The sequence below is a fragment of the Lissotriton helveticus genome, chromosome 1_1 (genome assembly GCF_964261635.1).
Source record: "Lissotriton helveticus chromosome 1_1, aLisHel1.1, whole genome shotgun sequence".
In the NCBI taxonomy this organism is placed as follows: domain Eukaryota; kingdom Metazoa; phylum Chordata; class Amphibia; order Caudata; family Salamandridae; genus Lissotriton; species Lissotriton helveticus.
The window spans coordinates 1,704,327,543-1,704,342,993 of NC_136057.1; the positions used below are offsets into that span (position 1 = coordinate 1,704,327,543).

Here is a 15,451-nt window from a genome sequence, read left to right on the forward strand (position 1 = left end):
ATGGTATATTACAGATTTGCACTTTAAAATGTAAGGTTTTTAACTGTTAAACGGTGTGCGTCTTTATGCAGGTTTACTTATTGCCAATTTCACCCGTAGTTGTAACCGTGCTTTTTATCAGCACTATTTACATTACCTAAAACATATTTGTTTTGTTAGCACGGAATGATGTCTTTTTTGTACTGTGTATGATGTGCACAGATACAAAGCTACGCGCACAGAGGTAGCTAAAACTGGATTTGGTATCGTTGCCGCCACATCCCTTCTGATTTAGCATAAATGTAGTTTAAACCGCTGCCATGCAACTGAGGAACCGGTTCGGCTCTCTGGGAAACGCGGGCTCTATTGGTGCTGCACACCGGTTGGTTATTTAAACTATAGTATTTTCACCTCCTGCAATTGTGTTTAAAAATGTTTGGCATCCCGACAACATATGTCTACACCCTGTGGTATAACATACATTTTAAGTAGAGCTATGGCTGTGCATTGCGAACACGCCACGGTGATCTGTTTATTTTTACAGCAGAGACTGATGTTTTACGCATAAGAGCTTTTTATATTTACAAGTAAAATCCGTAGTACTGCTAGCGAAGAGCTCTGCAATAGGACTATTTAGTTTAAAATAAGCAGTCCGTGTGCGTGATAATTAATAAAAAAGAAAACATATAAATGTAGAAAACAAGTATATGCTATATAATAGTGTACTCCTTTGCCCTGTGCGTTTTGCACATGTGATACGTAATGCAAAGTAGCTTGCATGGCATGCTTTCTTGAGCACAGACGCACATCTTTATTGCGCTTCCTGGAGATAAGCATAAGTTTTATATTATGCTTTTGGTCCACCATAAAATTAATTGTGTTCTCTTTAGAAGTGGAGCTGGGGCGTGGGTTTTATCACTTTTCTCGCCGTTTGTTTACAAACCTGTTGCAGAGGTTAGCTGCATCTGGTACTTTGTTATAAATGTTGCGTTAAAGATGTATTGTGCGATAAATGTAGGCCTTATTTTCCTATGTCTTTTAATAATTGTGTATGCTTGGTATATAGTATTATACAGCTATTTGTGGTTTAACTGTATAGTTAAAAAAAATACTGTTACAGCTTAAACAAAATATTGCAGAGGTTATGAGGGATTTTTAAACGTGTGGAATTTATCTAAAAAAATCTAGAGCCCCACACTCCTTTAAACCTGTAAGCAGACACTCGTTGTTCAGTGCATACAGCGCGACTGCCACTTGGGATCCGATGCTGTCTTTAAAGCATCAAATGTAGCTTTTAAAAACGGGGCCCCACACACCTGTCAACCCATATGCAAACACTCGTTCTGCAGCGCATACAGCGTGCCTGCCACTTGGGATCTAATGTTGCCTTTAAAGTGTGTCATTTAACCTTTAAAAAACGGGGCCCCACATGCCTTTCAAACCATAAGCAAACACTCGTTGTGCAGCGCATGTAGCATGTCTGTTGCTTACAATAAAGCAGCTCCCAGCTATGCATAAGTGGTTTTATTAATTACCCACCACATTATCACTCAGCACCACCACAGCACCACTCAGCAGCACCACAGCATCACTCAGCACCACCACAGCACCACTCAGCACCACCACAGCACCACTCAGCACCACCATATTATCATTCTGCACCACCACATTATCACTCAGCACCACCACAGCATCACTCAGCACCACCACAGCATCACTCGGCACCACCACAGCACCACTCAGCACAACCACAGCACCACTCAGCACCACCACAGCATCACTCAGCACCACCACAGCATCACTCAGCATCACTCAGCGCCACCCCAGCATCACTCAGCACCACCAGAGCACCACTCTGCACCACAACAGCACCACTCAGCACCACCACAGCATCACTCAGCGTCACCCCAGCATCACTCAGCACCACAACACCACCACTCAGCATCACCACATCATCACTCAGCGCTACCCCAGCATCACTCCGCACCACCACATTATCACTCAGCATCACCACAGTATCACTCAGCACCACCACATCACCACACAGCACCACCACAGCATCACTCAGCACCACCACAGCACCACTCAGTACCACCACAGCACCACTCAGCACCACCACAGCACCACCACATTATCACTCAGCACCACCACAGCACCACTCAGCAGCACCACAGCATCACTCAGCACCACCACAGCACCACTCAGCACCACCACAGCACCACTCAGCACCACCATATTATCATTCTGCACCACCACATTATCACTCAGCACCACCACAGCATCACTCAGCACCACCACAGCATCACTCGGCACCACCACAGCACGACTCCGCACAACCACAGCACCACTCAGCACCACCACAGCATCACTCAGCACCACCACAGCATCACTCAGCATCACTCAGCGCCACCCCAGCATCACTCAGCACCACCAGAGCACCACTCTGCACCACAACAGCACCACTCTGCACCACAACAGCACCACTCAGCACCACCACAGCATCACTCAGCGTCACCCCAGCATCACTCAGCACCACAACACCACCACTCAGCATCACCACATCATCACTCAGCGCTACCCCAGCATCACTCCGCACCACCACATTATCACTCAGCATCACCACAGTATCACTCAGCACCACCACATCACCACACAGCACCACCACAGCATCACTCAGCACCACCACAGCACCACTCAGTACCACCACAGCACCACTCAGCACCACCACATTATCACTCAGCACCACCATATTATCATTCAGCACCACCACAGCACCACTCAGCATCACCACAGCATCACTTAGCACCACTCAGCACCACCACAGCATCACTCAGCACCACCACAGCATCACTCAGCACCACCACAGCATCACTCAGCACCACCACAGCATCACTCAGCACCACCCCAGCACCACTCAGCACCACCACAGCACCACTCAGCACCACCCCAGCATCACTCAGCGCCACCACAGCACCACTCAGCATCACCACATCATCATTCACCGCTACACCAGCATCACTCAGCATCACTCAGCACCACCACATTATCACTAAGCACCACCACATTATCACTCAGCACCAACACAGCACCACTCAGCATCACCAAAGTATCACTCAGCACTACCACAGCATCACTCAGCACCACCACAGCACCACTCAGCACCACCACATTATCACTCAGCACCACCACATTATCACTCAGCACCACCACAGCATCACTCAGGGCCACCACAGCATCACTCAGGGGCACCACAACATCACTATGCGCTACCACAGCATCACTGAACGCCACAGCATCACTCGTCGCCACCACAACGTCACTCCGCGCCCCCACAGCATCAATCTGTGCAACCATTCAACAACAACTGGTTCAAATATGTTCTCTCAATGTTTCAAGCTTTATTACAAATGTCACAAAAAGATGTTAATTTTTCACTTCTGTTCTTGGATTTTTGTCACAATAAAATACACTGAACATAATCTTCACAAAGGTTATTTACAAAAGTTTAAGCTATTGCCATTATAAATTACAATAACTTTTATTTAAGTATTAATTATAAAAAAAATAAAAGCCATTGTTATTTGTAATATCAATACATCTAATTCACGTAAATACAACACTTATTGCATTACAAATGCTATAGGTGTCACATTTGCGAAAGTTATAACTATTGGCATTGTAAATGACAAAGCTATTAATTTAGCTATTTTCAAAACCAACACATAAACAAAAAATGTGTCATTTACAATCCCCATAGCTCAAACTTCCCTAATGCGAGACCTATTGCATTGCAAATGCTTGTTTCTCATGGTATGTCGTTTTTAAAAATGTTAGCCTCACTGCTAGGATATTCCTGGTGTTGACGGATAGTAAAAAAACGAAAGATATTCTATCGCCAACTGTAAATAGGACAGGTGGTTGGATGGTTTACTTTGGATGGCCAGTACCACCTCGGATCATCAGAAGATGGTTTACGCTGATAAGAGTACATTTTACTCCGTCGGCATGATCCTGGCAGTACGCCCAGCTCAAAATAGAGCAGACAGAACAAGTATTCGGAGGACAGGGTACTCTGCGTACTCTGTCACCAATGCAGGAGTTCTCTGTCTGCCACCTCTATCGGTTTCTCTGACTGCTCCACTGCCCCAGTGGCTGGAAGCATAGACTCCTTTGTTCTCACTTCCCCAAGTGGTTTCGCTCTCCCACTGCACCATTACTTGATTGGCCGAGATAACTGACTTGTCCGATTGATGGCAAACATCAACTATGAATTTGACAAGAGTAATTGGCTGCAGTGTCTTCTTCAAATGCGATGATTGGCAGAAGACTTACCTGGGCAGTGTGCTCCTGTGCTTCGGGCTGTTTAAGGACTTTGTGGAACCCTGTAAATAAAAGCAAAGTTAAAAAAAGTTGAATACTCTCAGTTTCTTGCCTATACTTTGGCATCCATTGAACGAATCTTGAGAATGTCTCATGCTTGTTCTGCCCTAGTGCCTTGTGCTGGCCTAATAGAAGGCTCTCTCTTACCTCTACTTTACTACTCTCTTGTCTCATATTTGTGCTCGCTTCCTAAGAACCCAAACTTCTGTGTCTCTTCGCAGTAATACAAATCTTGCTCAAACTTTCCCATCTCTCCTCTCCCTAACTCCTATCTTCTTCATCCTCCTCTAGCTCCATTCTCACCTCACTTTCCTGCTCCCCACTTGTTCAGACTTCCAGCCATTCTTCCCTCATCCACTACTCACTTAGACCCTACTTTATCTTCCTTCCTCTGCTTTCTTCCTCCTCTCTTCCTCGTCCTCATCTATCTCCATTCTAACAGACTCCTCACCTTCTCAAACTTTCCTCTCTCTCGCTGCTCCTCACACCTTCCTGACACCCTGAAGTCCTGGGGTTGGCTCTTTGCCTTCTCCTTGCAGCCCTCTCTGTAGCACTTTCATCTCTAGTTTACGTGCGTGTTCCACATATCTGTGTTTAAACGTAGGCTAAGGAGGGGCAGTGCCGCGGGGAGTCCAAGGTCTCACCTTGGGGTTCAGGTGAGTGAACGTGGCCCGGGCGCCAGTGAAGCACCTTGAAATGTCATAGAGACTGAATGCTTTAGACACAAACCCATCCGGGAGGGTTTACACTCCAGTCAGACTAGGGATTTGGTAATAAGCGGAGCTGGACGGATATAGATTTGTAAAGAGGGTGTAAAGCGAATTATTTACATGGGGTGCATTCTTCAGACTAACACTTCTGCTCCTTCCTTTGGCGTCCAAGAAGCTGCAGTTTCTGGAATAGTAGAACCCATTCATCCACCTGTACTGATTGCCATCTCAACTGTGTCCTCTTGCAAAGTTGGAGCTACTACTTATGTTACGCTTTCTTTTACCTTATTACCAACAAAATGAATGCTTCCACAGGAGTGGATTGTCCACATTTTACACAAGTTCTAAAATTGGCAGGTGTGTTTTTTCTCACCGTCTCCAGGCACAATAGCAGTGCAGGGTCATCCGCACCGCTCTTCCCCTTCACTTAGTCCTCATCCTCTCCTCTTGTTCATCTCTCCACCACTGTTCCAGTCTTTTCTGTGTTTTACACACTCTGACCCTGTTCCACATTTTTACCATTCACTCTTCTCGTCTTTTCTTTTCATTTATTCTTTTGTTTACTGCTCCCTTGCTCTCGCAAGCGATCACACCTACCATATAATTCAAAGGATAAAATGACCAACAGGTACCTCGCATATGACCATGGCCTACACAAGTCACTCTGCATCTGATTAATTTCTCCCATCAACTCCTGGGCTCTTAAACACCCACTCACCTGAACAGCATGAACTGGATCTATGGTTGAAAGAAGATTTAAAGGCCCTTGATGGAGATCCCAAATTATTATTTACCAAGGACCCCCCTCTATCTCATCCCCATGGAGTGGCTGCATGTCTAGGCTGAAGCTGAGATGGAGACATCCATATCCCCTGAAGTTCGGGTGGATCAATGTAAGTGACGCATGAGTTGCTTTGGTGGCACTTCTGGATTTCCCCACTTTCACACTAATTTGCGCAATTGCCCTGGAAGAAGGAAGTGCATCACTGGTGTGAGGCAGAATTGCCTCAAAGGAATTTCAAGGCGCTATAAAGCCATGAAGGGCTGTTGGGATCTCACCCTTTTGCCCTTTGGATGCTTCCCGGCCCTTTGCTATCACTAGGACACAAAGGAGCCCTGCTTGCTTGGAAGTGATCCAGAGGAAGTGTGGCATGAAGTGGGGCACCACCCATGGCCTTGAACGTGTCAGTCAGAGCACTTGTTTTGCCAAGTTTAGAGAAGGAGTACTTAAGATACTGAAGTTCGTTCCTCCCAGGATGTCGCTCTGGGAACAAATGCTCAGAGGAATTGGGTACGTGTGTGTGATCAAGGGACACGGGTCTGAATCGATGCATGATCATCCTTTGCAGGAATGGTGGAATTAAAGCAAAAGTGAATGACGATGGACCCAGTTGCCCTTGTGGCTGATTTAGTATTGTTTCTGTTGGAATTGTATTGCTTTAGGAAACTTTAAATCTCATAGTTCATCACATTGCCTAGCATTAAAGGATGCTTGCCCCAGTGAGCAGAATGGAGTGAATTCGCAGTTTTTCAATGTAACAGATGCGAACCCTTCTTCTAACCCCAGTGTCCCCAACTCGAGAGGCTCAATGGGAAACCAAGAAGGGGCTAGGAAAAGGGAGAGGCATCTAGGAATGGTCACTTGGGAACATCTCCAGCGTTTGACTGTTCTAGGGCAGCATGGGCACTCAAGCAAAAACAAGAATTGTTTTTATTAAATAAAAATTGCGCCAGTTCAAGCAAATGGGTTGGAACGGTCAAGCAGCTGTGCTTGTTCATAAAAATTGTGAGATCTAGTTATGGGCCGGGAGAATGTTGACCTTGCATTCTGTAAATATTTTTTGCACAGTGAGAATGGCATTGTGTTTGAAAAATTCTTAGTGTTCCATTACAATATTAATGGGGAATAGGCGGAGCTCTGATACCGCTACCAAATTGAAGGCTTCAAACTAAGTTTCTGCTCGACAGAACCTACAGAGAAAACATATGGTAAGCCATAAGGGAGTTCTTCAGCCTCAACTCAGAATCTAAGGCATTTGCTGGAACGTTATGGGAAGCCTTTAAGGTCACAATATGTGGGAAATGCCTGAGCACATCATATGGGGAGAGGCGGGATTTGGCACAGACTGTGAAGAAACTAGAAAACAAAATTCAGGAAATCGAAATGCAGAAACCTCAGGGAAGTGATGACAGAGAGCTAAGGCAGCCAAAAAAAGAGAGGAGCAGGCTGCCGCTAGAGACTGATTGGGGAAGCGCGATTCCAGACAATATATTGAACTGCAACACAAAAGTGATGATAAACCTGACCACTTTGTGGCACAGCTAGTGAATAGGAGAAAAGAACCGACAACAATCCAAACAATAAGAAACAATGAAGAAAATCTATTGACTGAACAAGCAGCAATCAATAACAGATCCATGGAGTACTACTCCAACTTATACAGCCAACAAAATGATGCAGACACGAATTGTACTATCCTGGCTTAAATGGAACTGGCACAAGTATAAGTGCTGAAAATTGTTTGAGGAAAGAAGATTAGCCTAACGGTTAGGGCAGTCGATCCAGGTTCGAGTCTCAGCAAAGATGCTCAACATCCTGTGATTTTGGAAAATCACGTAATCTCCCTATGCCTAACAAAAATGAATTTGTCTTTGTGTAAGCAACTGGTGCTCATGTAAAGTGCTCTGATACCCGATACCTTTGGGTCAAGTTTGCACTATGTAAAGCGCAGGAACGAAACAAAAAAGCAACGATCCTAACTCAGAAAGAAGACCAGATGAATGGATTAAATGTACCCCTAGACACATGAATACCAGCAGAACATGATAAAGCAATAGTTAACTAGATTATTTTTTATAAAGAATACATAGAAATACTAGCCCACTGGTGGACATATACAATGAAACAATCCTCGAAGGGAAGCTACGAGATACCATAAAGGAAGCAATGGTGTTGGTACTTATAAGAGAAGGTAAAGACACCTCTGAATGTGATTCCTATAAGCCCAAATTAATGATCTGTGTTGATTATACAGTTCTGGATAGGATACTAGCAAAACGAATAGCTAGGACAGTGGAGGATTAATAATACATCATAATGACTTGGGATTAATAGGTGGTCGCAATACCACCCCAAATATTAAGAAAGCTTTTCCAGTGTTGGGCACCCTGGGAAGACATACTTACCATATGCACGGCTAGCCTTGTTGAACACAAACATTTTGACACAGTAAATTTGTGATTTATGTTGGAAACGGTATGATCTGAGTGAAGCATTCACTCGGTGTCTCTCATTCAGCTAATTCTAGCAAAGCCAGTTTTATATCCCCTTCCTAGACCGAAGACACGTGTTGCAACCCAATTGAAGTGCATAAGACAAGAGTCACCAACTTGGGGATGAATATGATTCAGCATGACCCTATGGAAGTATGTGATACATATATAAGAGTCTCCAGGCGTCCATTTACAGATGGTTGGGGTTTTCCTTTTCACTGATGGGGCGAGTAGTACTAAGGAAAATGATTATCGAAACTAGAGTGTTATGTGTGCTACAACATATTCTGATGGAAATCCCAAGTTGTTTTTCCAATGATTAGATGCGATGGTGAGAAGCTGGTATGGGAAGGCGGGACAGCACGTATAATACTTAAAATGATAGGAGAAGCACGGGAAAGAGTTGTATGCTTGGTGCAGATTTCAAGAACTATTGATAGGCATCGCAACTCCAATATGTGGTAGCCAGGTTTGGTGAATGTGTCAGTGACCCAACCTGTAGATTAATACAGTCTCCTGTGAAAAACATTGCACCAAGTGCATCACTTCTCTTCCCACAGGAACGAAGTAAGACTATGCCCATACACATATAAACAATACTTACATCCTTGACTATACGTTGGACAAGATGGACACAGCCACGTGTGGATGCTGCACTAGACGATTTAGACTACGACAATCTTCATTTCACTCTGTCTTCTCCCCACTCTCTACCCACCTCTCACTCATTATATCTCTCCTCTCTCCACCCTGAGCCAACCTCCTTACACACAGCCTTCTCTGAGCTGCCACCCTGAGCAAAACTCCTTACACACAGCCTTCTCTGAGCTGCCAGCCTGACCCATCCTACTTACACACAGCCTTCTCTGAGCTGCCACCCTGAGCCAACCTCTTACACACAGCCTTCTCTGAGCTGCCAGCCAGACCCAACCTCCTTACACAGAGCCTTCTCCGAGCTGCCACCCTGAGCCAACCTCTTACACACAGCCTTCTCTGAGCTGCCACCCAGACCTATCCTACTTATACACAGCCTTCTCTGAGCTGCCAGCCAGACACAACCTCCTTACACAGAGCCTTCTCCGAGCTGCCACCCTGAGCCAACCTCTTACACACAGCCTTCTCTGAGCTGCCAGCCAGACCCATCCTACTTACACACAGCCTTCTCTCAGCTGGCAGCCTGAGCCAAACTCCTTACACACAGCCTTCTCTGAGCTGCCACCCAGACCTATCCTACTTATACACAGCCTTCTCTGAGCTGCCAGCCAGACACAACCTCCTTACACAGAGCCTTCTCCGAGCTGCCACCCTGAGCCAACCTCTTACACACAGCCTTCTCTGAGCTGCCAGCCAGACCCATCCTACTTACACACAGCCTTCTCTGAGCTGCCAGCCTGACCCAACCTCCTTACACGCAGCCTTCTCTGAGCTGCCACCCTGAGCCAACCTCCTTACACACAGCCTTCTCTCAGCTGGCAGCCTGAGCCAAACTCCTTACACACAGCCTTCTCTGAGCTGCCAGCCTGAGCAAAACTCCTTACACACAGCCTTCTCTGAGCTGCCAGCCTGACCCATCCTACTTACACACAGCCTTCTCTGAGCTGCCACCCTGAGCCAACCTCTTACACACAGCCTTCTCTGAGCTGCCAGCCAGACCCAACCTCCTTACACAGAGCCTTCTCCGAGCTGCCACCCTGAGCCAACCTCTTACACACAGCCTTCTCTGAGCTGCCACCCAGACCTATCCTACTTATACACAGCCTTCTCTGAGCTGCCAGCCAGACACAACCTCCTTACACAGAGCCTTCTCCGAGCTGCCACCCTGAGCCAACCTCTTACACACAGCCTTCTCTGAGCTGCCAGCCAGACCCATCCTACTTACACACAGCCTTCTCTCAGCTGGCAGCCTGAGCCAAACTCCTTACACACAGCCTTCTCTGAGCTGCCACCCAGACCTATCCTACTTATACACAGCCTTCTCTGAGCTGCCAGCCAGACACAACCTCCTTACACAGAGCCTTCTCCGAGCTGCCACCCTGAGCCAACCTCTTACACACAGCCTTCTCTGAGCTGCCAGCCAGACCCATCCTACTTACACACAGCCTTCTCTGAGCTGCCAGCCTGACCCAACCTCCTTACACGCAGCCTTCTCTGAGCTGCCACCCTGAGCCAACCTCCTTACACACAGCCTTCTCTCAGCTGGCAGCCTGAGCCAAACTCCTTACACACAGCCTTCTCTGAGCTGCCAGCTCAACACAACCTCCTTAAACACAGCCTTCAAACAGCTGCCAGCCAGACCCAACCTCCTTAGACATCAGCCTTCTCTGAGCTGCCGGCCTGACCCAACCTCCTTACCCACAACCTTCTCTGAGCTGCCGGCCTGACCCAACCTCCTTACCCACAACCTTCTCTTAGCTGCCACCCTGACCTATCCTACTTACACACAGCCTTCTCTGAGCTGTCAGCCTGACCCAACCTCCTTACACGCAGCCTTCTCTGAGCTGCCACCCTGAGCCAACCTCCTTACACACAGCCTTCTCTCAGCTGGCAGCCTGAGCCAAACTCCTTACACACAGCCTTCTCTGAGCTGCCAGCTCAACACAACCTCCTTAAACACAGCCTTCAAATAGCTGCCAGCCAGACCCAACCTCCTTAGACATCAGCCTTCTCTGAGCTGCCGGCCTGACCCAACCTCCTTACCCACAACCTTCTCTTAGCTGCCACCCTGACCTATCCTACTTACACACAGCCTTCTCTGAGCTGTCAGCCTGACCCAACCTCCTTACACAGCCTTCTCTGAGCTTCCACCCTGAGCCAACCTCTTTACACACAGCCTTCTCTCCGCTGCCAGCCTGACCCAACCTCCTTACACACAGCCTTCTCCCAGCTGCCAGCCTGACCCAACCTCCTTACACACAGCCTTCTCTCAGGTGTCACCCTGACCCAACCTCCTTACACAGAGCCTTCTCGGAGCTGCCACCCTGACCCAACCTCCTAACACACAGCCTTCTCGGAGCTGCCACCCTGACCCAACCTCCTTACACACAGCCTTCTCTCAGCTGCCAGCCTGACCCAACCTCCTTACACACAGCCTTCTCTGAGCTGCCACCCTGACCCAACCTCCTTACACACAGCCTTCTCTCAGCTGCCAGCCTGACCCAACCTCCTTACACACAGCCTTCTCTGAGCTGCCACCCTGACCCAAACCTCCTTTCACACAGCCTTCTAAGAGCTGCCAGCCTGACCCAACCCCCTTAGACACAGCCTTCTCTGAGCTGCCAGCCTGACCCAACCTCCTTACACACAGCCTTCTCTGAGCTGCCACCCTGGCCCAACCTCCTTACACACAGCCTTCTCTCCGCTGCCAGCCTGACCCAACCTCCTTACACACAGCCTTCTCTTAGCTGCCACCCTGACCTATCCTACTTACACACAGCCTTCTCTGAGCTGTCAGCCTGACCCAACCTCATTACACAGCCTTCTCTGAGCTTCCACCCTGACCCAACCTCCTTACACACAGCCTTCTCTCAGCTGCCAGCCAGATCCAACCTCCTTACACAGCCTTGTTAGAGCTGCCACCCTGACCCAACCTCCTTACACACAGCCTTCTCTCAGCTGCCAGCCTGACCCAACCTCCTTACACACAGCCTTCTCTCAGCTGCCACCCTGACCCAACCTCCTTACACACAGCCTTCTCTCAGCTGCCAGCCTGACCCAACCTCCTTACACACAGCCTTCTCTCAGCTGCCAGCCTGACCCAACCTCCTTACACACAGCCTTCTCTCAGGTGTCACCCTGACCCAACCTCCTTACACACAGCCTTCTCTCAGGTGTCACCCTGACCCAACCTCCTTACACACAGCCTTCTCTCAGGTGTCACCCTGACCCAACCTCCTTACACACAGCCTTCTCTCAGCTGCCACCCTGACCCAACCTCCTTACACACAGCCTTCTCTCAGCTGCCAGCCTGACCCAACCTCCTTACACACAGCCTTCTCTCAGCTGCCAGCCTGACCCAACCTCCTTACACACAGCCTTCTCTCAGGTGTCACCCTGACCCAACCTCCTTACACACAGCCTTCTCTCAGGTGTCACCCTGACCCAACCTCCTTACACACAGCCTTCTCTCAGGTGTCACCCTGACCCAACCTCCTTACACACAGCCTTCTCTCAGGTGTCACCCTGACCCAACCTCCTTACACACAGCCTTCTCTCAGGTGTCACCCTGACCCAACCTCCTTACACACAGCCTTCTCTCAGCTGCCACCCTGACCCAACCTCCTTACACACAGCCTTCTCTCAGCTGCCAGTCCCACCCACCCTCCTTACACACAGCCTTCTCTGAGCTGCCAGCCTGACCCAACCTCCTAACACACAGCCTTCTAAGAGCTGCCAGCCTGACCCAACCTCCTTACACACAGCCTTCTCTCACACCTACACACTCTTCCTAAACCTTCTCTTGGTTTACCTTCCTGTCTACGCTGCGCCCTCTATACAGCGCTTAGAGTCCTCCGGGTGATAATGCGCTTTGTAAACCTAAATTACAATTACCATGTTCTCCTGGTTTACCTTCCCGTCTACCATATTCTCCTTTCTCATCTCACAATTACTCCTCTCCCTCTCTGATTCGCCGCCTCTTGTTTACTTCTACTTGTCCCTGCTCTTTCGTGTGTTCCTGCCTTACTCCTTCTCAACTCTCTCTTCCTCACTCCTATCTTCTTCTAGCAGGTTCCGCCTTTACTACGTTCCCTGCCTTTTTTACCTTTGTTACTTTATCTTTCCTCGTCACCTCCTAATTTACGCAACTTCTCCTCAAACTTCCCTCATCTCTCCAGACTACTCTACACCTCTCCTCCCTCATTCACTCCCTCTTGTAACCTGCCCTCCTCTGCCCCTGTCTCCATCCTCGCCTCTCGCACTTACTCTCCACTTTCTCCAAATTTCCTTCACTCGCCCTCCTCGTCCAAATCTTTCTCACACTCCCCTCGTCTCTCTCTCCCTTTCGCCCCTCTTCCTTGCCTTCCTCTGTCCCCATCTCCCTCACTTACTCCTTGCTTTCTCAAACTTTGTTCCTCACTTACCCATCCCTTCCTCAAACCTCCCTTCCCTCATTTCTCATTCCTCTCTCCCTAATGACCCTCTTTCCTGCCCTTCTCACATCACTTACTATTCTAACTCCTCGCCTCCCCTCCTGTCTCCCTGCTCACTTACACAATTTGTCCTCAAGCTGCAATCCTTCTTTCCCTCTCCCTTACACCCCACTTCCCCAGACACCCCTCCTTCCTCCCCCCTTGTCCCCCGCCCAGCTTGCTCCTCTCTTCCTGTGACCAGCACCTCCCCAGCCCTTGCTGCCACTCTGACATCACTGAGATGGGACTCTGCACTCCTCGGAGCCAAAATCAGCGAAAGCAATCATTTTTTCCATGTTGTTTTCCTTCATTAGAGCTAAATTGTGAAAGACTGGCTCTCCCCAGCTGCCGCCCCCGTCCTTCCTCTTTCCTCCCAGCGCTGACCCTGTCAAGACCGCTGACCACACTCCCTTCGGCTGGACCCGTGCCCGGGAGAGGCCCGTAGAGTCCAGGCATTTCAATCCCGCAGCATAAGTGACCCGCCCAGAGAGGAAGGGAACTTCAGAGGAGCTCTGCAGCCTGTGGCTGAACGAAACAGGAACTGTGGCTGGGGAGCGGGAGCGGGAGCTCTGCCTGCGCCTGAGGTGGCAGAAACCCTGCCTGTGAGTGAGGGGGCAGGAGCTCTGCCTGTGGTTGAACGAAACAGCAACTGTGGCTGGGGGACGGGAGCTCTGCCTGTGAATGAGGGGCGGGAACTCTGCGTATGGCTGAGGGGGCAGAAACTCTGCCTGTGAGGGGGCAGAAGCTCTCCTGCCGCTGACGGGGCGGGAGCTCTGCCTGTGGCTGAGGAGGGAGGAGCTGTGACTATGGCTGAGGGGGCGGGAGCTCTGCCTGCGGCTGATGGGGGCGGGAGCTCTGCTTGTGGCTGAGGGGGCGGGAGCTCTGTCTGCGGCTGATGGGGGCAGGAGCTCTGCCTGCGGCTGATGGGGGCGGGAACTCTCTGCCTGTGGCTAATGGGGCGGGAGCTCTGCCTGCGGCTGATGGGGGCGGGAGCTCTGCTTGTGGCTGATGGGGCGGGAGCTCTGCCTGAGGCTGATGGGGCGGGAGCTCTGCCTGTGGCTGAGGGGACGGGAGCTCTGCTTGTGGCTGAGGGGGCGGGAGCTCTGCTTGTGGCTGAGGGGGCGGGAGCTCTGCCTGCGGCTGATGGGGGCGAGAGTTCTGCTTGTGGCTGATGGGGGCGGGAGCTCTGCCTGTGGCTGATGGGGGCGGGAACCCTCTGCCTGTGGCTGATGGGGCGGGAGCTCTGCCTGCAGCTGATGGAGGCGGGAGCTCTGCTTGTGGCTGATGGGGCGGGAGCTCTGCTTGTGGCTGAGGGGGGCGGGAGCTCTGCCTTGAGAGGAAGAGGTAGCACTGTTGTCTATGCGCATTATGGGCAGGAGCTCTATGTATGACATGAAAGAGGCAGATGACGTTAACTCCTAACACTACTCCCCCCACCACCTGCTTTGGGGGCGCAGTTGTACTTACCGTTAACTGTATGTGGCGCGCTGGTGCCGTCCGCCGCCGCTGCAGAGGACAGAGAAAAAAACACAGAGATCATGATCACGTTGTGAAGAATGGAAGATATAGAGCCACAAAAAACTAACAGCCCCACATCACCCGGAAACAGAAAGGGTAGCAGAAATAGGGCAGAAGAGCCTCCGGGGCTGTTCTCCTGAAAACCAGTGAGGGTAACGGGAACATCTCAAGGTCTGAGTTCCCTAAGACCAGTGAAAGCAACCAAAAACACCTCAGGTCTGACAACCCTGGATACTGGTGAGAAGAGCAGAAACTTCTCATGGTCTGAGACACTGAGGCCTCCAAAGAACAGAATCGTCTCAAAGCTGGACTATGAGAACCAGAGAGAAACACAGAGGTGTTAAGGTGTGATGGCCTGCAGCCACGGAGAGCAGTGGTGACACCCCAGGGTTTGTCTCTTCAAGAACCAGAGAACCTCGAGAAACACGAACCTCACAGGGCGCCTCTTCCTGAGAACCAGCTAGA

General features: G+C 49.6%; 1 protein-coding gene across 1 annotated transcript in view; it reads right to left on the minus strand.

Moving 5' to 3' along the window:
* Positions 1–15,451, minus strand: part of TNS2 (tensin 2) — a 345,025-nt gene that overhangs the window by 198,538 nt on the left and 131,036 nt on the right. Inside the window, exons 5-6 of the mRNA XM_078689072.1 lie at positions 14,936–14,974; positions 4,312–4,361 (exon numbers count right to left, since the gene is read on the minus strand). Of these exons, the coding sequence (XP_078545198.1) occupies positions 4,312–4,361; positions 14,936–14,974 (89 nt within the window). The remainder of the gene's footprint in view (positions 1–4,311; positions 4,362–14,935; positions 14,975–15,451) is intronic.